Source organism: Mustela nivalis, assembly GCF_964662115.1.
Source record: "Mustela nivalis genome assembly, chromosome: 17".
Taxonomy (NCBI): domain Eukaryota; kingdom Metazoa; phylum Chordata; class Mammalia; order Carnivora; family Mustelidae; genus Mustela; species Mustela nivalis.
Window position 1 is genome coordinate 4,938,657 of NC_139036.1, and position 24,037 is coordinate 4,962,693.

At 49.6% G+C, this 24,037-nt stretch overlaps 1 protein-coding gene across 4 annotated transcripts in view; it reads right to left on the reverse strand.

Annotated features, from left to right (window-relative positions):
* The window catches only part of PIK3R5 (phosphoinositide-3-kinase regulatory subunit 5), a 64,482-nt gene that overhangs the window by 15,624 nt on the left and 24,821 nt on the right, over positions 1-24,037 (reverse strand). For 2 of the 4 annotated variants that reach the window (XM_082708208.1, XM_082708207.1), the window contains exons 2-5: positions 8,194-8,309; positions 6,229-6,329; positions 3,609-3,677; positions 2,743-2,881 (exon numbers count right to left, since the gene is read on the reverse strand). In XM_082708208.1, the coding sequence (XP_082564334.1) occupies positions 2,743-2,881; positions 3,609-3,677; positions 6,229-6,329; positions 8,194-8,296 (412 nt within the window). In that variant the 5' untranslated portion in view covers positions 8,297-8,309. The remainder of the gene's footprint in view (positions 1-2,742; positions 2,882-3,608; positions 3,678-6,228; positions 6,330-8,193; positions 8,310-24,037) is intronic. The other 2 variants (XM_082708210.1, XM_082708209.1) reach the window with 1 other exon arrangement.

The following is a 24,037-nucleotide window of genomic DNA, read 5'->3' on the forward strand; positions in this document are numbered from 1 at the left end:
GGCAGGACACCACCCTCTCCACACAGGTGCTGGCCTTCCCCTCCATCACCAGGACATCTGCAGTATCACACCGCCCCCCAGGCAGTGTCACGGAGGGAGGCGCTCTGCAGTGAGGGACCAGACTTCCCAGGGTCCTCTGCTCTGAGCCCAAGAACCCTATCCCATCTCCAGCTCTGCCTGCTACTCTGCCTGACTTTTGTTCCCCAGGTGTAGAACCCTGCCATCCCAGCATCAGACCTTCTCCCTCCACAGCCTGCCCTCCACGCTCGCTGGGCTGCCCAGCAGACTGCCCCACCCAGATGCCCCCCTCCCCTGCAAACATCTCAAAGCATAGCGTGGGTTCAGCGGACAAGAGCCGGCTGGTACTACCTGACATTGGGAACGGTCTCCCTGCGTGCAGGGAAGTGATGGTCTCCCCCAGCCCTACATTCCCCGCTCTCCCCTCCTCATTTCAAAGTAAAAAAGAGTCACTTAGATCTGTGATTACCCACTGAAGGCTCTCCTAGGGTATTTGCATTTTGAATCCTTTCTGTCTACCTTATAGGAGAGAAGAAAAGCTTAGCCTTCTTGTTAAAGGAATTCTCGTCCCCAGGAAGAAGCCCTGGCAATGCAGATCTGGTGGTTTGGGGGAGCAGGTGGGGGGAAGGGAATGGAAGAGATTAATCCTGAACTCGCTTGTCCACTTAGGGCGCTTCGCAAAGTTAGACCGGCGAGCTGTCTATTCACCACGTGCCTGAGCACCTCTCCTCCGGGCCTCCCCGGTTTCTAAATTCTTGCACCCACGCCTCTAGGATGCGCAGAGGTCCTAGGAACAGGTGGGCTTTGGGACCCGCCTACCCTAACCTGAGCCCATTCCCACGGATTGATTGGCAGGAGACGGAGAAGCTGATTGGTTGGGAGAAGACAGATCCACAGATGGGCTGGGAGGAGACAGATGAGCGGATTGGTCGGGAGGAGACAGCCAGCCTGACTGACTGTTTGGGGGCGGACAAATCAGATGGTTGGGGAAGGAAGGCAGGAAGCCCCCCACTCCCCGCCGCCGCCACCACCACCACCACCACCACCACCACCACCACCACCACCACCACCACCCCCGGAGTTGACACACTAAGCTGCCTTCCTGAGCTCTCTTGGGTTCCAGGAACTCCTGGAGAGCAGGATTTGGTGTTCCTGTCCTGTGTGTGTGCAGTGTGCGTGACTAGAGCTAGGTGTCATGGGCGCTAAACAGGGTCTGGTACCTATATAAATTTAAGAGAAAAACAAAAAAACAAAAAATGGGATTATAACATATAGCATTTTGGGGACCTGCTTTTTAACTCAACAGATGACTCGACATCTTTTGCCCTCGGTGCCTCTGCCTCTATATCCTTAATGACTGAATAGCTATAGAAGAGCTTTAAATGTTCCCAAATCTGTCAGCCTTCTCTTTGATCCTTTTCGCCTGGGTGGCAGGGGGAGGTTACCATTTGGTATCTCTTCTCCACTCTGCGTGGGTCCTGTAACCTACTTTTCTTCTATTACATTCATGGTCTCTTTTTTCCACACTTGACCTTCAATCCACCTGAAATGTATTTTATGTTTGAGATCGAACTCTTATTTACTGGTTTATTTTTGAGATAGAACCGTAGCTCAGTTTTGATGGTCGGTCAGTGGTCCTGATGCCATTTATCAAAGGACCGAGTTGATTCCTCCTTGGTTTCAGGCCGCTTCGTCATATAACAAATCTTGATTCAATCTGGCAATGCCTCTCTTAGATTACTTCTCCTTAAGTTTGTTTCTCTGTGTAGGTAACATAGAAGAGAGATTCGCATCTCTCTTTCTTCTTTTATATGTTTAGTTGCTATTATAAATTGTTGGGTTTTTCCCCCATCACTGTGTCCTCTCACTGGCGAATGCCATTAGCGCTCTCTTGACTAGTTCAGTCCATTCTGTGGGTGAGTCTCTTAGTCCTGACAGATAAACAATTGCCTGATCTCAGCGTAATTAAAATATTACTTTCTCCGGAAGAAGAAATATTCTATTTTTGCCTATTTGCATAGGTAAAACACCAATAAGCACAGAGAGGAAGGTACTGACTGAAATGGAAATGTCTCTAGCATTTCCCTGTGGGCTGTTACCCCCTTAAGAACACTTCTATATATTACCGGGGTTTCGGATGTTAGGGATGAATGTTGAGTTTTGTCAAATGTATTAAGGGCATCACTAAGGACCTTTACATGACGTTATTCCTTTGAGGCTGATGAATTACTCCCTCGGGCCACCTCACGGTAAATGTTACCTCCTTAGGTTTTCTCTTGCTTTAGAACGGCTTGCCAGGCCCTCGTTTTTGTGTTTATTTGGAGCACTTGCCATTTTTCAAGAATTCCTCCTTTTCAGACCCCACATGTACAAACGTGGCACCAGGCCCTTGTCCACACCTGTCACGGCGCCCATCAACCTGTCCGCCCCTGGCCGGGGTCACTCCCCTGGTCAGAGCGCCATCGGTCCACACATGCATTTCCCTATTTGCTCCTGAGGCAAAGAGGACCAGCAGGGGTCTCTGGTCAGTATTACGTGGGCTCCTCTGTCTGACCCAGGCAGTCTCGGAAACTCTTTGGTGAACCAGAGTCCAAGCACAGACCGTGCAGCGGGGTCTCCTTGCCCTGAACCCCCGCTGCTTCCCCTAAGAATTCTCCTTTGCGTTGCCGCCGTCAGCCACCGGGTGCACCACGAAGTCCCCACGCCTGCCACGCCAGCACTCACCCGGGGCCTTGAGCTCAGCGTCGATGAAGGTGAGCAGCTCCTGGGAGATGCTGCAATAGGGAACGGGCCAGGTCAGGAAGCGGTGGTAGGTCCTGGCTGCTTTCAGAAGGAGATCCGAATCAGGTGGGAAGTGTGGTGTCTGGATGGAGAGAGAGGTCTGGCTGAGAGAGAGCTGCCTGATACTCCGCAACAGACCCTGCTCCTTTCTGGAATGTTCCACAGAAGGCACTCTGTTCCCGGCAGCAGTATGTCCCGGGACAGGGGAAGAAAGAACCGGAAGTTATCCGCAGGGAGGGAGTTACACATGGGCCAGATGGTACCCGGGGGCCATGCTTTCACCCCACATAAGACCCAACACGTGAGAGTGCCCCTTTGTAAAGCTGTCACCTGGGCGGGGGGGGGGTCGTCAGCCTAATGGTGCCACTGCTCCTGGTCATTTGGGGAATGGTCTTCAGTGGCTGAACCACCTGTATTTGCATATCCCCACTTGAGGCAAAGGTTACACTCGGAAGTAGATGGGATCCCACATACGTGTGGCCGTTGGATGCCACCGGTCTGGGGAAGACGGGATGCTCACCCCGGGGGAACCGACTCTGGGGGTACAGAACGGGGTGGACCGGAAACCCCTCAGCAGAATCCGTGTCACAGCTCCTGAACGGGCCGTGGATGACAGACTCCCCACGGGAGCCCAGCTGTGCCAGGCACCACAGCATCCGCACGGAGCCCTGAGGCCTCTCATGGTGGCCCCCCTGGAAAGCCATCAGACAGCTGACACCTGTTTCAAGGTCCCGGCTTATCTCTGGAGGAGTGAGATCCTCCCTCCCCAGCCTCTCCTGCCTCCCCCGGCCCGCCACACTGGAACTTACACAGAGGACAGTTGAGTAGAAGAGAAGGGCCAAGGGCGCGAGAAGGTCATAAGTGCCCTTCTCTTGGACCTGCGGACAGGACAGGAGGAGAGCGTGAGGTTCATCACAGGTGCAGAACAGAGTGGCGTTTTCTTGTTCTGTCCTTTCTTTCTTACGGGAAAAGTAAGGTAACCACAAGGCAATAATTTGGGAAATACAAGTTTAAAAAAAAAAAAAGCACTCACAATATCTCCCCTCCAAACGCAATCACCGCTCATGTCGCAATGAGTTCTCCTAACACCATTTTTTCTCTGTATTTTCCTCTGCAGACATGTAAATCAGTGTGTGTATATTTTTACTCAGTTTTAAACTATTATTATTTATAAATGAATTTCTGTTTTGCTACATCATCTCTAAGACTACCTTTTCCCCCTGCTCCTAGTTACACATTTCCATTTTATTTGGGTTGTATTTTTTCAAATTTGTTGTTGTCATTTTTTTTTTTAAGATCTTATTTATTTACTAGAGAGAGAAAGATAGCAAGAGAGAGAGTGTGAGCAGCGGAGAGAGGGAGAAGCAGGCTCTCCACTGAGCAGGGAGCCTGACATGGGACTCGATCCCAGGACCCTGGGATCATGACCTGAGCCAAAGGCAGACACTCAACCCACTGAGCCACCCAGGCGCCCCTATTGTGTAGCTTTTAATTTATAGATTTCTTTTCCTGATGTCTCAATATTAGAAGTGTTTGTTTTTTCTTCCCTTATGGATTTTTGCTTTGGCAAGCAAGCATCATGTTAATATTCATATACACTTTTTCTTCTTTCCTCTGCAGCTTCATTTTCTTAAATGTAAATTTTTAATGCACTTAGAATCCCACTTGCTGTGTGGTATGTGCTAGGAAACGCACTCTGCATTTTTTCAGACGTTTAGTCAATTTTCAGTACACCGTTTAATAAATCTCACTGATGCATTTTTTTATACATTAAAATTTGTTTATACCTTTGGATAATGCCCATCTTTTTATTACCTGCGCAATATTTCTTCTGCTAGATCTCTGTCATTTATTAGCTTCATTCTGGACCTTTGAGATTATCTTCCTGCTGTTTTAAATCCTTTTACAATGCACGTTACTTTGTGCACTTTTTTCCACAATTTGGATTACTTCTCTAGGTTCGAGTTCAAGAAATGGGATCAACAGATCAAAGCCCATAAACATATTTCTGACCTTTGAAGCACCCTGCCAAGTTACTCTCCAGAAGGACTGTGCCAATTTTAATATGCTGTGCATACGAAAGCACGGGTTTCACTCTAACCCTTCCCTGCATTCCTCATTGTAATTTTTTTTTTTTTTTTTTGCTGATTTGCTAGGCAAAGACTGTCTCATTATGGTTTTAATTTGCATTTATTTTATTGTAACCGAGGCAACATTCTTTCCATGTTTGTTTCCAAGGTTTATGTACTCCTCAACTCATTCTTTGACCCACTTGCCACTGTACATTTGCACGGGATTTAGAATCCTTCGGTCAACATGCTAAAGGTGTCGGCCCCTTCTGGAACTCGTGGGCATCAGAGATGCAGAGAAAGGCCCACCCTCTGTGGTGCACTGAGAATTCTTCTCTTTACCCTGAACCATGTGCCTGATACACCCGCTCCTTGGTCCCTCCTAAAAATCCTCCCCTATTGCTACATGGCTGCAGAGAATTGCGTTTATAAACTAAACACCCCAAAGGCAGTTTAAGCAGGCCAACTGAGTTGGCCTGCTTATTATGGTCGGGGTCTAACAGCACCTTGTAAATGGTGGTACCAGAACTGGGGCCTTGGGTGTTCTGATAAACCAAGACAGTTCAGGGCAGCTGAAAAAGTCACATGTTTAAAAAAAAAAACAAAACACTTAAGAAGACAATTCTTTATAGAAGAGCTAGCACCCTCTTTACGGATCCCCAGCTGTTCTAGAAGCCCAGCCCAGCTGAGCCTGAAACACACCCTTCTTCTTAGTCGGAAAAGCCTCTTCATATGGTCTCGCTGTTTAATCGGTTTTCTCTTCTGTGTCTACTTTCCTGGCTCTTCCCAAGGAAAGGAATTCGGGAGAGCTTCCTCCCTCCTCTCTAGTGAATACCCAGACTTGCAAGAAATGTCTGTCTTAGGAAGCAGCTGAAAGTGGGGGGCGCCTGTGGGTTCAGTCGGTGGAGCATCTGACTGTTGAGCTGGGCTCAGGTTGTGATCTCAGGGTCATGAGCTCGAGCCCTGAGTCGGCTCCATGCTGGGCGAGGAGCCTGCCCGAGATCCTCTTTCTGCCTCTCCCTCTGCCCCTAACCCGCTTGTATTTGCTCTCTCTCCCTAAAAAAAAAAAAAAAAAAAAAAAAAAAAAAAAAAAAGAAGAAGAAGAACAAGAACAAGAACAAGAAGAAGAAGCAGCTTAAACTCAGAATCCGGACTCCTGAATTTTAGGAATCCTCATTCTCTTACTGAAAGGACCACAAGCCCCTCCTAGAAACGTTCAATCCCCAAGCACTGCTGGAACAGAAAAGTCAGGGGTTCCCAGTGCCCTTTGTCAACCCCCCACGCTGGGCCAAGCACACCCCAGAACCAGCACTCCATGGGGACCTTTCCCTCGCGTCTTTGACCCCTGGCCGGCGCCCACCTCTCGGGTTTTCTGCAGGATCTGCTCCAGGAGGATGAGGAAGTGGCCCGGGTCCCTGCTGACCAGCTCCTGCAGGCTCCAGCAGTTGAGACACAGGCCAGCTGCAAAGGCAGAGAGAGAGGTGGGAGTTCGGGTCAGGTCCGGAGAGCAGCGGGAATCCCCGGGGGCTGCACGGGGGCCCTCCTGGTTAAAGGGACGGACTGAGAAGACTCTGGATCAACAGCCAACACCATCATGCCTCATCGAGACGAGTGCCTGCAGTCCTGCAGAGAGCGGCGCTCATAAGACACAGAGACGGGCTGGGGTCCCCTTGAGAGGCCACCATTCTGCGGCTCTGGCTCCTACAGGGGGTGCTGGAATCTGCAAGGTGCAGGGAAGGAGGGCAGAGGCAGAAAGTTCGGGAAAGAGGAGAAGAAGAGTCATGGCAAGCTCTGTCCCAAAGCAAGACCAAGCCTCCGAGAGAGACCGAGAGTCCACCCTGGGACTGCCTGGCTGGGGGCCCAGGAAAGGGGACACTACATCTGTGTAGCTTTTGAAAGCCAGAGTGGGCACTTCTGTCCTTGTGTAACTTCCCCAGACTTCCTTACTGTGCCAGACTCTATTTCCCCGTAGGCAGCAGTGGTAAACCCCTGGAAGTTGGTGGGGTGCACATGGAGGCCCGTGTGCCTGTGCGCGTGTGCGCGTGGTAGAGGCCAGCGTAGCGGGGGGAGGCGAGGGGAGCCAGCCGTGAGCTGCAGGGAGTTTGTGCTGCAGGCACCTTCAGGAGCTTGGGCTCCTTACAAGTTTGGGGAGACCCTCACAACATTTTCATGCGGACATGGGGTTTTGTAAAATTGGCCAAAGTCAGATACTTTTGTCTTCTTTTACGTAATTATGCCGCCCCCCACCAACTCTATTGTCTATGCTTAGGTTCCATCCAGACCGTAGGCAGTAAAGGACCACTGACTGACCCCTACTGTGTGCCGCTAAGGTGCTAGGCTCTTGCATACATGGACTCTGTCCCCCTGAGTCTCCCCTCCGCCCTTCAGGAAGAAGCTCCTGTGGCCGCCACTCTCCCTTTACAGGTGAGGCAGGTGGGGTCCCAAGTGGTTAACCCATTCATGTGACAGCAGCCAGTGAGAGACAGCTTTAATCTAGATCTGTGTAATTCCAAAGACCAAGGAAAACATCTCAGAGGAGGTGACACTTGGTCTGAGGCCTAGATGAGGAGCCAGCTACGTGTCATTCCGAGGGAAGAGTTCCAGGCAGCAAGTGAGTGCAAAGGTCCTGAGGTAGGAAGGAACCAGGGAAGGAACCGGGTATGTTCAAGGAGCAGTGGCTACCTATCTTATGGGGTTAGTCAGAGAGGCAAGTGGGATATGGGATATGAACACTCTTAGAAGCATGAGAAATGATCAAAAGTAGGCACCAGTCTTCAGAGATAGAATTGCCCCTGCCTGCAGATAAGCCTGGGTCCTGGGAAACATGTGATGTGGAAGCTTCCTGATCACTGAAGCTCGGCTGAGATCCCCCCTTGTCCTATGGGCAGAAAGGAGATGGGGCTCTGGAAGGAACCAGAACCCAATGCAACAGAATTCTGGGGTGAGTCATCTATGAATTCCGAGCGGTTCTTTTGGAATCAGCAGCTGTGGTTCTTCTAAGCAGGACCCATAGCTTCTTCCAGGACCTGTGTTTCTGATGCAAGTGAAGAAAGCAAGATAGCCCTGAGGAAGAGGAGGAGGAGGAGGAGGAGGAGGAGGGGGAGGAGGAAGACATTGGGGGAAGACAGAGTGCCACGTTCTGAGGGGCTACTCTCCATCAGGTGCTGTGCCGCGCACCGGCTTAGGGGAGGTCTGGCTCTAGAACCAGAACCCGCCGGCTTCTGTAAGCACTCCAGGGCTCACTGTCACACACACACACACACCCCGAGGCTTTTTGGGCCCCACCAGCCCCTCTACCCTCCCCGCCTCCCCCCACTGGACCTACCTGACCAGGAGGTGGAGCAGCGGCTGAGGCTGAGCCCATGCAGGCAGCGGTCCAGGGCATGCTGGATGCGGTCCTCCGTGCACGTCGTGGCCCCTGGCTGCATCCTGAGTCATCGCCTGCACAGGGGACAGACACCCGTCAGCCGGGAGAGCCACAGGCTGGAGAAGCACATGGACCAGCAGCATGGAGCTCCCTCAGCCTCGCCGAGAGTGCAGCACGGGGGGGCAGGGGTTACAGTCGCTGCAGCTCAATAGTTCAGCGATGCAGGCTGTGAGGTGAATGGGGGCCTGCCTGCCCCACCAGGCAGCAGCAAGTGTCCCCATGAGTGCCTGGGAGGAGCCACACCCCAGTGGGCAAGAGGACTCCTGGAGAAAAATCAGAATCACGTAGGGAGGGGGCTTTTTCTCTGCCCCCCCCCCCAGGCCCCAGGGATGGGCAGGGAGAAAGCTGCCGAACCTCAGTTTCCTTTTCTATAAAATGGGCTTAACAAGGCACCGACCCCAGAGGACTGTTGGCAAGAATGCCACAGCGGATGACCCCAGTGTGCTCTCAGGCCACGAAAGTCATCCCGCCACAGGCTTTGGCGCCCTCCCACTCTCCCGCATTCACCCCTTCTGAGAGGACCCTGTTGCTGGCCTGTCAGGCCAGGTCCTGGTGACGAGCTGAGGAGGCCATGGTCCAGCTCGGTGGAACTGGGGAGGGACCAGGAAACCACAAGAAGAAGCCCTGAGCTTAGAGCTGGGCCATGCAAACGACATGCAAAACTGCAAAATCCAAATGGGAACCCAGCTGCGTGACTGGAACCCTTGGCTCGTGGGGGCCCCATGTAGGCAAATCCTCCTACTTCCCCAGCCCAGGAGGAACCGCACGCCTGATCAGGGACACATGGGCCCTCTGTGAGCTGTCCAGCGTCTCCCCACATCAGCAAGGTCCTTGCTGGGCCGTGCTCCTTGGTGTCAGACACAGACACCGGACCGCTTAATGGACCAAGAAAGAGGTCATCGCGGAAGGTGATGCTGTGAAGACAGATGGCGCCAGGGGCAGGCCAGATGGGGAGCCCATGCTAGGCCATCGGGGAAGCCTCCCTGAAGAGATCACGAAGCTGGATGAGGAAGAGAGGAGAGAAGCGAGAGGAAGAACATTCAGAAAGAAGAGGCAGCATGTGCAGAAGTCTGGGTGCAGGGGCGAGCCTGCCAAGGACTGAGACCCTGGAACAGAGGGCCAGGCCCCCCATCTCCCGGCTGCTGTGGTGGCAGACTGAGCTCGGGAAAACCTCTCACCAGGGATTCAGGACGCTGGCTGTTTCCGTGAGCGGCACCGGCAGCCCAAGGATGTCCCTGGGCCCTTCCAATGTCCCTGATTCCTCCCTGGGCAGCCCAGGCAATGAGTTCACTGCCACTGAGCTAGATGGTGCAGGGTGCGGGCTTTGGGGTCCTGGGTGTGCGTCCTGGGAACGGACCCCAGTGACGAGGCCACAGCCTTCTGCTTGTAGTGGAGCCCCAGGACAGGACCCTCTCCAGCTTAGTCCTCCCCAAACTCAGGGCTCCTGGTATCCATTGCAGGAGCTGGGAGCTCAGGCACCTTCAGAAGGATGACTCTGGGGTGTGGATGGCTCACATGGCATCAGAAGACCCTCTGCCTCCCCAAGGCTGGTTTTTCCCCACGAGCCCCAGGGTGGGTTCTTGGAAGGAGCTCAGAGGCTGCCCCCCACCGCCCGCCCCTGCATTAAGTCCTTCATTTTGCAGAAGGGGAAGCCTAGCCCCAGGGAGGGGATGGAGCAGCCCCAGGGTGGGCGCCCGGCTGGGAGAGCCGGCTGGGCTGCAAGCAGACAACGGAATCGAGGACTCCTTCTGTGCTCCCCGACTGTGGCCAAGACCCAACTCGGGGGACAAAACGTGCTCAGTGACCCACCTGCTCATGTTCTAAAGAGTCACGGTGAGCCAGCAGCGGGGAGGGGGGCAGTTACCCCAGGGGGCCTCAATGGGAGGGGTCCGTCCAGAAGGGGCACAGCCACCTACCCGTGCCCGCAAATACAGGAAGACTGGGAAGACATGCTGTCAAGAATTCCAGAGGACTCTCCTCTCTCTACCAAAGCCAAGGGCGGGGGTGGGGGTGGGGTTTGTCTTTAAGAGAATCCCTTCTCCAGACCAGACACCTGCCAGGTGGGCAGGGGGGGGGGCTGCCATTTTGTTGTCGCGTGACTGCTTAGGAAGCACGCTGGCTTCGGGCTCCCTGTGAGCCACAGCAGGGCTGAGGGGGAAAGCAGGGAGGGCCGGTAAGGAGATGTGAGAGGTCCTTGTGGGGAGGACGAGGGGTGGGGTCTAGCCACAAAAGCTGGACCCGGGCTCTTTTGTTGGTAGTTGGCCCTGGAGGGCTCCCCGCAGGGGAGGCAGGGGAAGGGAAAGTTAGCAGTAAGAGGCTGATGGGGGGATCTCCTCTGGGGAGGCAGATGGAGAGATGGGTCATCTGTGGCACAGAGAAGTTACACGACTTGCCCAAGGTCACACAGTGAAGAGGTGGCAAAGCTGGGATATGAATGCAGGGGGCCTGGGCCTGGCCACTACAGGGCGCTCTCAGCACAGTCAAGATGCCAGTTATCAGAAGAAAAAGAAAATCAGCTCATGTTCACACCTCCCAAAATGAAGACTTAATTAGCTATAACATGGTCTTGCTTTAAGAGAACCTACCTCCCCAGCTATAAGGAATCCTGAGCCCCCCATGTCCATGTCTGTCTACACCAGCTACCCACCCTCCAGCAAGGGGATCAGGACTGGAAGCTCAGTACCTGCTGAACCAGAGCATCTCCAGTCTGAACCTAGGGCTGAACCACAATGACTGGGTTTAGAGTCCCCTCCGCCCAGTCCCTGCGGCAAGGGACACCCGGGTGTCACGAGGCAGACATTAGTCATCCTGCCCTATCGCGTCCCACTGTAAATACAAGATGCAAATCAACGTTTTCAGCCAACACTGCCTCTGCTGCACCCCTGTCCTGAGGGGGTCAGGACACAGTGTCCTGGGGCTGCTTTGAGCAGCCTTCACAGCGCCCCTCCAACGCCTCCTGGCCCACACTCCTTCCCTTCTCCAGGCCCCCAAGACTCCCATCTCCCAGCAGTTGACTGAAGACGATCAAGGCCTTCTCCCGGGATGGGGCAGGGATCCCCAGGGCACATGGCACAGCTCTCAGCATGCCAACTCCCCCTGGCATCATGACACCATATAGAGTTTTCCCTCAGCTGCTCTGAGAGGCTGACTTGCCCAAGGCACTGGGCCCTGGGAGCCCAGGCAGGTGGGAGCCTGACCAGGGCGAGGTGGGGGGACCCTCAGCTGAGCTGCCCTGGGGGTTAACCCAGAGCATCGTGGCTCACCACCTGGTCCTTTGCACCCTCATTTCCATTTGATGAGTCAGTCATCAGCTGTTTCTTGTGACTTGTTAGCAGAACCCTACTGGCTTTGGGGCAGAGAGGAAGGGGAAAGAAGGTGGCACTCCCTCCCTCCCAAAGGATGATGCCTTTTTTCAGAGATCGCCAGGCAAGGCCTGGCTTCCCTCAGCACCTTGGTAAGAGAAGCATCTATTGTGAAATTCCAGCAGCTGCCAGGAATGGGAATGGCCCTCACCCGTGGTGGGGTCATGTTGAAATAGTCGGCAGCCGGGCTTGCCCCCATCTCCAAGTTCCTCTTCTGAGTCAGTAAGGGTGAGTCCTTAGTGGGGACCCTGAGCAGAACAGGGAGGCCTGCAGCTGGGGAGGGGTGAGCCCAGAGGGCACAGAGGGAGACCTCCTCTTCACATGTTCACCTGACCTCATGATGCAAGACAGGGTCATCTTCCCAAATGTGCAGGACTGGTGGAAGGTCTGCTTAGGTCCGACTCTCCTGGGGCAGCCCCACTGGGGCTTCTTTTCTTGGAGGATTTCTCAAACACTGTGGAATGGCAGAGGCAGAGATCTTACATCTCATAGCAGGAGAAATAGGTACCTCCAGGCTCTGGCCGGCACCCACACAGTTCCCCTGCTGTTCTGGAATATTCCAGGCCTATGCTTTGAAACCTTAGTTCCACAGGTGGGAATAAGAAAGGCACCAAGGCATGTGGTCCTGCATGGACCCTCCCCGCGTTGGTCCCTCATCACTCCTCCCTCTGCCCCTGTGGTTTGACCTCCCTTCTCGGGCCCCACTCTTCTCCCCATGACAGTTCAAGGCAGAATCTCTTCTGTGACCTAATTTTAAAATTTCTCACCATTCAAAGCAGGAAGGATACACTCAAAACTAAAGATACTGGGGTAAGAAAGGAGTGAGAAGGAGAGGAGAATGATCTGGGGAGGAGGAAGGGCAACACTTCTTTGGGGCAATTTCTATGTAACCCTTTGACTCTCAGAACTACAGCAAGGTTTTACATACCCAAAATTAAATAAATAGCTCAGGTCAACTGGGATTGCGGCGGACGGGGGACAAAAGTCTACAAAACGAATGGACCCAAATGCATGGTGAATGAGTAACATAACCACATTGAAAGGGACGGGGGAAGAAAGAATTAAATGGAGGAACTTTGGAAAATAGTATTTTGACTGGCTACTATAAGGCTAAAGACAAAAAGAACTACACATCAACATCATTTTGTAATTATTAAACCTGTTTGCCATAGGGATGTGTGTTTAAAATATGGAGACCTCTTTATGTGTGTGCTATGACTAAGCAAACAAGTAAATGTATCATAGGTTATGAGAGCCAGCTTCTCACTGTAGGAGAAAGAAGTGACAAATAAGGAGTAGGGGAAATCTAGAATGAGCCAACCTGGTTAGATGGGAGTTGGAGAAATCAGCATGAACTCATGGATTCTGAATGTATTTACACAGAGATACATAAAGAAGTGAAATGGATGTGTGTATGCTTCTGTTAAAATGCATACATAGGGGCGCCTGGGTGGCTCAGTGGGTTAAGCCGCTGCCTTCGGCTCAGGTCATGATCTCAGGGTCCTGGGATCGAGCCCCGCGTCGGGCTCTCTGCTCAGCAAGGAGCCTGCTTCCTCCTCTCTCTCTCTCTGCCTGCCTCTCTGTCTGCTTGTGATCTCTCTCTGTCAGATAAATAAATAAAATCTTTAAAAAAAATAAAATAAAATAAAATAAAATGCATACATATAGGGGCACCTGGGTGGCTCAGTGGGTTAAAGCCTCTGCCTTCGGCTCAGGTCATGATCCCAGAGTCCTGGGATTGAGCCTCGCATCAGGCGCTCTGCTCAGTGGGGAGACTGCTTCCTCCTCTCTCTCTCCCTGCCTCTCTGCCTACTTATGAACTTTGTCTGAAAATAAATAAATAAAAAACCTTTTTAAAAAATGTGTACATATATTTTCTGGCTCTACCGAAAGAGCCAGGAAAGGACATCCCAGTAGCAATGAGCACACCTAGTGCCCAGGTCTTGGTTTCTAAATACCATTCTCCACTCACAGGAACCAGGGTTCCTTAGAGGAATGGCTGATTTCAGGACTGGGGCAGGAAATATATAAGATGAACCAGGAACATCTTACAGTGCCAGAAAATGAGTCATTCCTTGAAAAGGGATGGGAGTGTCAGAGGACAGGGGAGCCAGCTTGAAAGAGCTTCCAACAGCTAAAGCCAGGACAATTTTAACAACAAAATAAATAATGAAAGTGCTGGATTATAATTTATAGAATGAAATAAATACTCTACATAATGAGTCTACACTAATGTTCTAAACAGCTGAATAAAGGAATAAATGGAGGAGAAGGAACCGATCTTTTTTTTACAAAAGAATACCAATCAATAAATGTGGCTAGAAGGAGAAAAATACAAAACCACCATTAGGCAAATGCCATAGTAGTAACCATCCTCAATATGACTGTTAGAATCTATGGATGAAAATCTCAGAAGGGACAGCATACCTGCATAGTCTCAGAGTATTTCCTCTAAGAAATTAATTGATTGCAAGGGAAAAATAATAATTTCACAGTGGAGAAACCCAGCACCACCTTAACCTCATAATCCAAGTTAATATTACCAACAATAAAATATGTTCAGATCCTATCTCCCCTGATAGGATGCACTGAGAGGGACACGATGTCATTTCTGCAGGATTCTTACCAAAAACATGCATAATCATGACTGAGTCATGAGAAGACATCCTATAACATAACTGAGCAGTTCTCGCCAGAATGTCAAGGTCTTAAAGGTAAAGGAAGATCAAGAAACTGCCATAGATTGGAGGAACTTGAGGAGACACAATGTGGGATCCTGGATGGGACTCTGGAACTAAAAGGAGACATTGGGTGGGGAGAAGATGGCTAAAATCCAAATAAGGTCCACAGTTTAGTGAGCAGTGTTGTACCAATGATCACTTCCTGACCGTACCAAGTTACGTGAGTTGTTAGCATTCAGGGAAGCTGGTTGGTTGGGCTCCATAGTTCTAAGACCCTTTCCATAGGCTTAATATCCTCTAAACATACCTCCAGTTGGTTATTCAATGCCTTACTGTCCTTCGTTACCCTGGTTCAAGTTCCCACGTCATGTGGGGTCACAGTTCCTAATTACGGGTGGGCGGACCAATGCAGGGCTAGCTGCTTCCCCCCTAACCCAGTGTTCCTCGACTGGGATGGAGAATCTCTCAGGCTCTTGGAGGGTCTCCGAGGGCTCCCTGTGAGACTACTTAAACTGTGTTTCCATTTTGATGGCAATCTAGAAATCAGTAGTCAGTATATTTTGGAGCACGTTCATGACACCTATGACCAAATGTTACCATAAAAAGTCAAAGACTGGTCTTCCTTTGAGACCATTGCCTAAAAGGATAGGGCATGCCTGTTCCAAGGTGTGTTCTTGGGGTCTACTAGGGTTCGGGTTGAACACAATGAGTTGATAGAACGTGTTTAGTAAAAGGAGAAACACTTACACCATCTGAGGAGAAACTAGAATATAAATTAGTGGAAAATTTGTGCCTGGCTTTTTACAAGCGTTCAGTAAATGCTATCTATTAGCTATCAGCGTGCTTTCTGGGCATAAACAATTCTATGGCCCAATTCCAGAGAGCTTTGAGACTGGGCCAGGAAATAAAACACTCTCTGGTTGATTCCACTGATGTCAGGCTTGAGAAGTGATGCCTTCTATCTTTCAAAGACACGCACGTACTAGACTATTTGACTAGGAAGGCATCCTGGAAACCAGTTAGTGCATCCTCCCATTCTACAGACAGGAAAATGGAGGCTCTGAGCAGAGAAAGGCCTTGCTCAGATTAGAAAGTGGCAAATCACTGGAATCTGAGTCTAGAACCCGGGGGAGTCATGGCACCCTCCTGCTTAGGTGAGAGTCAACCTCTGCCATCCATCAGTGTTACCTTGGCTCTTCTCCTCAAGGTTATTTCTAGAATCCTTTTTTTTTTTAAGATTTTTTATTTATTTATCAGAGAGAGAGGGGGGCAGAGAGCAAGCACAGGCAGACAGAAAAGCAGGCAGAGGCAGAGGGAGAAGCAGGCTCCCTGCCGAGCAAGGAGCCTGATGTGGGACTCGATCCCAGGACGCTGGGATCATGACCTGAGCCGAAGGCAGCTGCTTAACCAACTGAGCCACCCAGGCGTCCCTCTAGAATCCTTTTTTAAATTTCTTTTCATGGGGTGCCTGGGTGGCTCAGTTGTTAAGCCTCTGCCTTCAGCTCAGGGTCCTGGGATCAAGCCCCGTGTCAGGTTCTCTGCTCAGCAGGGAGCCTGCCTCCTCCTCTCTCTCTGCCTGCCTCTCTGCCTACTTGTGATCTCTCTCTCTGTCTAATAAATAAATACAATCTTTAAAAAAAAAATTTCTTGGGGCGCCTGGGCTGCTCAGCAGGTTGAGCCTCTGCCTTCGGCTCAGGTCATGATCTCAGGGTCCTGGGATCGAACCCCGCATCGGGCTCTCTGCTCAGCGGGAAGCCTGCTTCCCACCTCTTTCCGCCTGTCTCTCTGCCTACTTGTGATTTCTCTCTGTCAAATAAATGAATAATAAAAAAAAATTTCTTTTCACATTATCGCATAAGTATTCAACTCCTTCATGTGTCAGCTTTGTAAATTTAGGTTTTCTGACAACATCATTCATTTTAATCAAGATTTAAAACCTTACCAGAGCTGGGTCTAGAATTTCTACATGGTTTTTAAGAAATTGTTTCTGAACCTGCAATTTTATTTAGCCCCTCTCTTATTCTAAATGTTGTAAAATTACTTTTAAAAAGTGCAGATCTGGATTGGATTTGTATTAAATATTTTTACACTACACCACAATTCTTTAAATAATTCTTGTTGACACTCACGTAAGATGTAGTAACTAGGAAAATGGCAGTGTTTCGTTGGGGAGAAGGCAGCAGCTTTAAGACGGATTTACTTTTTTGTTTGTTTGTTTCTTTGTTTTTATGCTATGTCACCCCTCATTATGAGTTCCTTGTTTTGATTCATTTATTGCTCTGCTGGAGCCTTCTGAGTAACTTCACGATGAGTGTGTGGGTGAGGTAGTTTCTGGGCGTTTCTATGTCACAAGCCATTTCATTCATTGAGGCTACGATGAATTCTACCTTTGCCGATTAAAGCGTTGGCGTAATTCATCATTTTTTCACCTTCAGAATGTTTCTAGGAACCCAAAATAATCAACCAAAGGCATGGTTATCACAAAGAGAGGTAGGTAAAGTGGTTTGCTACAAATACAGAAATTTGGTACAAGATAGAAATCAACTATTGCTTCATTATATGAATAAAAACCAGAAATTGCATTAGAAAAAAAAAAAAGAAAAATATGAAGAGAAAATAAACTTTAAGAATAGGCAAGATTTTGGGGTGCCTGGGTGGCTCATTGGGTTAAAGCCTCTGCCTTCAGCTCAGGTCATGATCCCAGGGTCCTGGGATCAAGCCCTGCATTGGCCTCTCTGCTCAGCAGGGAGCCTGCTTCCTCCTCTCTCTCTCTGCCTGCCTCTCTGCCTACTTGTGATCTCTGTCAAATAAATAAATAAAATCTTAAAAAAAAAAAAGAATAGGCACGGTTTTAATGAAATAAAACTTTTGAGGGACACAAAAGAAGGCAAATAAATGGAAATACATACATTATTATGAGCTGGGAACACTCGGTATCAAAGAATTAAATAAAAATGGATCAGAGCCTCAATGTAAAGAGCTTCAGTGATAAAACTCTCAGAAGACATAACAGAGAGGCTTCCTCACCATGGATTTGCCCGTGATTTCTTGCCTATGACACCAAAAAGCAACAAAATAAAGACAGATAAAGTGGATCTCCATCAAAATTGAAAACTCTGTGCATCAGAGTCAAGAGAGTGAAGAGGTAAACCTACAGAATGGGGGAAAATATTTGTAAATCATCTATCTGACAAGGAGCCAATATCCAGAATACATAAAGAATTCCTACAACTCAAGAACAGCAACAACAACAAACAACCATTTAAAAAAATGGACAAGGGACTTGACTAAACAGTGCTCTAAAGAAGACATCCAGATGGCCGACGGGTACATGAGAAGATGCTAACATCACTCACGGATAGGGAAATGCAAATCAAAACCACAAGGAGAGAGAAGCGCCTGGGTGTTTCAGTCAGTTAAGCGTTTAAGTGTCTGCCTTCAGCTCAGGTCATGATCTCGGGGTCCTGATATCAAGCCCCATGTACCCCAGGCTCCCTGCTCAGCTGGAGGGGTGGGGTGTGGGGGTGACTGCTTCTCCCTCTCCCTCTGCCCCTCCCCCACTCCTGTGTCTCACCCTCCCTCTCCCAAATCAACAAAAAAATCTTAAAAAAAAAAAAAAAAACCAAAACCACAATGAGATACCACCTTGCGCCCATTCAGATGACTACCATAAACAAAACAGAACAATAAGAAGGGTTAGTGAGGGTGAGGAGAAATGGGAAGCCTCGTGCACTGCCGAATGTGGAATGGTGCTGGTGATTTCCCCCAAAATTAAAAATAGAACGACCACATGATCCAGTACGGAGTATATCCAAAAGGGCTGACTGCCGGGACGTGAATGGACCCTGTAAATCTGCGTTAGGGCATCATTATTCACAAGAGCCAAACTGTCCACAGACACAGGTGAATGGATACTCAAAATACGGCATATACCGAAATGGGATATTCTGCAGCCTTAAAAAGGAAGGAAATCCTGTCACATGCTCCAACACGGAGGAACCTGTGCTGAGGACACTGTGCTGAGAAAAATAAGCCAGTCACGAAGAGAAAAATACTGTACAATTCCCTGTCTAGGAGGCACCCAGAGCAATGAGATTCACAAAGACAGAGCTGAATGGTGGTTGTCAGGGGCTGGGGGAGGAGACACGGGTGCAGAGTTTTAGTTTTATACAATGAAATGAATGTGTTTCGCACCACTGATCTATATACACTTACCAACATGAAGATGGTAAATTTTATTTTATTTATTTTATTTTTTAAAGATTTTTATTTATTTAGGGGCACCTCGGAGGCTTAGTGGGTTAAGCCACTGCCTCCAGCTCAGGTCATGATCTCAGGGTCCTGGGATCGAGCCCCTCATCAGGCTCTCTGCTCAGCGGGGAGTCTGCCTCTGCCTCTCTCTCTGTCTACCTCTCTGCCTGCTTATGATCTCTCTGTGTCAAATAAATAAATAAAAATCTTTTTTAAGATTTTTATTTATTTATTTCACACAGAGGGAGAGTGAGAGAGCTCAAGCAGAGGGAGAGGGAGACGCAGACTCTCTGCTGAGCAAGGAGCCCGATGCGGGGCTCGATCCTAGGACCCTGGGATCATGACCTGAGCCGAAGGCAGACGCTCAATGGATGGAACCACCCAGGTGCCCCGAGGTGGTAAATTTCACGTCATGCGTGTTCTACCACAACTTAGAAAGGGAAACAACAAATAATTAATTGACGCCTTTGCAATATTACATAGGAATGTCAATTCTCTGTAAGTTTCAGTCTACAGAACAGGAAGGATGGAAAGAGGGTGGGTAGGCAGGAAGGCTGGCTATTTCAAGAGGCTGTTCTGTGTCAGATACCATGCGGGGCACTTTCACTGGCTTGCCTAGTTTAATGACCGTCATCAGCCCACTACCATAATGAGAGTCACCCATAATTCCGACAGCTCAGGGAGAGCCAGCCACATATTTGCCCAAGTTCTTGGGGTCCCCATTCCTATGAGCCAAGCTGGAAGCACATCCAAAGTTGGCCTGACTCTCAAAGCCCAAATTCTTCCCTGGGCCGTGTTCATAGGAAATGATCCCTGCTGTTTGATAGACACTCAGAGGGCTGAGTAGGGGGTTGTGCCTCTGTGTTATAATTCAAGGCTTCCAGCAAAGACATCCTGCACACAAATTGCCCCAATTCTCATGGCCAGTGATTCATTCCCCACTGGGTTAGGATGGCTCACTTCCTCTGGCCTTGCTGACTCTTCAAAATGCAAGCTCTATGGAGGGATATTTAGCTCACAGATGCGTCCCAGACAGCAGTGAAAGTAGAGAGTGGACATCAGAAGGACTGCAGGGCCACAAAAGGGGGGAAATGGGAAAAGGGAAGCAGTGGTGGTTGGAGGGGGCGTGGGAGCAGGAAGGTGAAGCAGACGGGCACGCAAAGGGAGAGCTGCCAAGGAAACAGAGATAAACCTTCACTTACTCCTCACCTTTGCTCATGCCCTTCTTTACCGAGGGAAGGGTGCCAGGCTGCTTGGGAAGACCAGTGTTGTGGTTAAGACCAACAGGAGGAAATAAGAGGAGGGAAAGGAAGGAGAAAGACACTCATGTCCGTTCAGCTGACTCTATACCAGAGACCACTTAGGGCTTGAAGCCCATGACTTTGTTCCTTCTGAGCAACCTTGCAAAACCCTGAACATCCAAGGATCAGGAGTGTCCTGGTGGCTATGTGACTTTCCCCAGGTCGCACAACTAGCACGCGGCATGGGCAGGAAGATTTGAGCCACGTGAACCCAGTTCTGTCTGACTCCCTCCTACCCAGGGAATCATCGGAAAGAACCAGAGAAGAGAACAGCATGCCCCAGGCTGCCATTGCTATTTTTTTTTTTTTAATTTTTAAAAAATGTTTTAGCTTCTTTTTTAAAAAAAAATATTTTATTTATTTATTTGACAGAGAGAGAGAGATCACAAGTAGGCAGAGAGAGAGAGGAAAGCAGGCTCCCTGCTGAGCAGAGAGCTTGCCGTCTGGCTCGATCCCAGGACCCTGAGATCATGACCTGAGCTGAAGGCAGAGGCTTTAACCCACTGAGCTGCTTTAACCCACTGAGCTGCTATTATTCTAAGTATAATAGCAAAGGCAGCATCTGATGCTGCCCAGCACCCCAGATGCTGCCTTTGCTATTATACTTAGAATAATAGCAGCTAATGCTAACTGGGGGGTTACTATGTGCCAGGCACTGTTCTAGGTTCTTTCTACGAATTAATTCACTGAATTCATAGGAGGTACACACATTCTTGTCCCCATTTTACAGATGAGAGGACTGAGGCATAGAGGGCTCTCTCAGCTGGCAAATGATGCCTGGCCTTTCTCGGCATGCCCTAGCATCTGGGTGTCCCTGTGCAATAAAGGGGAACACAAAACAAGCAGACTGAAATTACTGCCAAGATGGGGAATGCGACAAGGACTACAGGAACTTGCCAAGGTAAAAACTCCCAGGCTAACCCCTGAGTACTTGGCATGGGAGGCTATTTTAATCCAGCTGCCTTTCAAATGCAGAGCCTGTCCTGTTTGCCAACAAAGGCTTGCACGGTAACAAAGCGATAGATAAATAAATGTAAAAGCTCGAGAAAGGCCAATTACACATATACAGGCAGCTTTCTGGTTTTTCTGGAAGCAGCCAAAGACGGTGGTTGTCATGATGACTTGTGTTCATCACAGGCTACTCGCGCTTGCCAGGTTCTTCGCCAGTTTGTAAGACAGAGTGACTCTTTCATAGTTTGGGGCAAGGAAGATTGTGTGGAGCCTTCTGACATCCAGATGCTTTGCCATCGGAATAGATCCAGCACAGACCAGTTTCAGCCATTATTCTTCCCCGTCCCTCCACATTTTTCCTCCCTCCCAGAGAGAGAACCACTCAGCACTCCCGCCTTCTCTCTGTCCTTCCAACAACAGGTGCCTGACCTCAGACACCGACACACACATCTCCGCCCGCCTCCTTCTCCTCCCTCTCTTTAAACTCTTGCCAATTATTTAAGTAAAAAAATCTCTCGCCTCCTCCCTTGCCAGCCCATTCATGAATACGGTTTAGGGGTGCAAGAGAAACTCCTCCGGCAAGAAAAGAAATCGGCAAGGTTTGTGGACGGAACTGAAATCAGAAACTCGTCCTGATACTTGGCCAGGTGTGGTTTTTACAACTTTTTACAAATCAGACACTGATTTCGAGAGATCCAGAGAGCCCAGTCTAGAACTCCCTGGGACTATGAGGGCCTGTTCACTGGTGTTCGGGCAGTGGACGCTGAGGCAGTCTTTCCCTGGTCTCACCAAATACACTCACAACGACAAAGAAAAACTCACAGTCCACACTGAAGACCGACACTTGGTGTGTTTTGGGCATCGTGTCTAAATCAGATGGAAATGGATTTGGGAAATCCAGGTTTCAGTTCTGGCCAAAATCTCTATGGAAGGTGGGCGGGGCTGGCATCATGGCTAATTTAAAGTTTGGCCCCCAAGTGGATGTGCCCCCTTTCCAGACAGTTGGCTGCCTCTGTCCCCTCCGTTCATGAAGATTGGTGGGTTGCACTGGCTGACATGGAGAAGTTCGGGGTGAGGACAATTGGAGAGGAGAAAACAAGAGTCCTACTGTGTCCACATTGTATCACATTTTGAGCACCCAATGTTAAGAGGTGGCATGTGAAGCATGAGCAGGAGGATGATAAGGTGAGCTTTGTGCAGAAAGAGGGGACAATGATGTCACAGACCCTCAAAACAAGAATGATGCAAGGAAGGGTGCCTGGGTGGCTCAGTGGGTTAAGCTGCTGCCTTCGGCTCAGGTCATGATCTCAGGGTAGGGTCCTGGGATCGAGCCCCGCATCGGGCTCTCTGCTCAGTGGGGAGCCTGCTTCCCCCCACCCCGCCTCTGCCTGCCTCTCTGTCTACTTGTGATCTCTCTCTGTCAAAAAAAAAAAAAAAAAAAAAAAAAGAATAATGCAAGGAGGGAGAATGGACTACTGCTATAACATCTAAAACATGAGGACAGAGAAGTGACCACTGGACTTGGATGGAGGTTTGGGCGACCTGGATCAAATATGTAAGGGGGCTAGAAGACCCAAGAGAATAGGCTGAGGAGAGAAAAGAAGGTGAGGGAGAGTCAACTCCCTCGAGAAGCTTGCTTGGGTGGGTTTTATAAGATACTCTGATATTCTTCTGCTAAGTTTCTTTTTTAATTTACCTAGCACAAGTTCATTTCTGCTAAGTGTGACCAAAAGGATCCCAAGATGCTTCCAATTATGTCTTTTTAAAGTCCTATATCTGCATCTAAAAAGGGGCACCTGACTGGCTCAGTCAGTAGAGCATGAGACTCTAGATTTCAGAGTTGTGAGTTCAAACCCCATGTTGGGTGTAGAGATGACTTAAAAATAAAAAATCTTTACATCTAAAAAATTATATAAGGTTACCTGCCAAGGGTTAATCTGAGTCTGAGAAGCAAGATTAGATACCATTTTTACCTTAGGTAAAAAACACTTTTTTAAAAAGATCTTATTTATTCATTTGACAGAGATCATAAGCAGGGGGAGCAGCAGGCGGGGGGGGGGGGGGCGGGCAGGCTCCCTGCTGAGCAGGAAGCCCGATGTGGGGCTCGATCCCAGGACCTCAGGATATGACCGGAGCTGAAGGCAGACGCCCAACCAAGTGAGCCACCCAGGTGCCCTGTAAAAACATTTTTATAATAACATATACTTTACACATTACTTTTTGATCACACAAAAAACAGGTGTTAAGTATGTAAAAAGTTGACAATGGTCTCGCAAAGTGAAGAAGACGTACTTGCTCCTATTCCTCCTGCAAAGTACAGTATAAGTCCTGGACATTATATACAAAACTAACATACAAAGGAAAGAGAAAACATAAAGGGGACATAGTGGTGAACATAATGGAAAAGGATTTCTTTTTTGCCTCATATATCCTAGACTTGGACCCAAGGAGCCAACAACCTGGAGACACCAGTGGGTACAGACAGAAAAAGCCCCAAGAAAAGCCTGGTCTTTCCAGCCAAAGGCTCAGCAAAGAGGCAACCTAGCAAGACACAAAACTTTTAGATAATAACCGCATTACTCCAGTCAAACACCACAGAAAGAACTATGGCACCATCTCTACTAGCAAAGACCAAACTGGGGGGACTGGGGTGGGTGCTGAACTTCGCTCTGACAGGGCTCTAATGAGCTGTCTGACCCCTCCTCCCCCAACCATGAGTGGTATCTCAGAAAGCCAAGCCTTTCATCCTTCCCGCCAGTAATGAGCCCCTTACAACACTACGGTGTCAGTGAGGACCACCAGGGATCCTGGACTTCCAACCCCACCAGACAGTCAAGAGTCCCCCCACCCCCATCCCCTGATGGGGGCGATGTCGGAAGAAGCCTAGTGAGAGCCAGGACTTTCACTGCTGCCCAGTGGTGATGAGGTCACTTCCTCTACCCCATGGTGTTGATGGAGCAGTAATGAGACACCCTTCTGCCTCCCAGGCAGTGTGGCATCAGTGGAAGCCTAGTTGGAAGCCACACTTCCCACTCCCCCCTCCCCAGAAGGAATCAGGAGTGCCTCCTTCTTGTCAACAGAAGCTGAGAATGGGAGCTGGACTTCTACCCTCCCCTGGTAGTGATGCGGCAGTACCCTCTCTCTTCAGGGAAGTGTTAGAGGAAGCCGGCTAAATAAGACCCAGAGCCTCTTAACT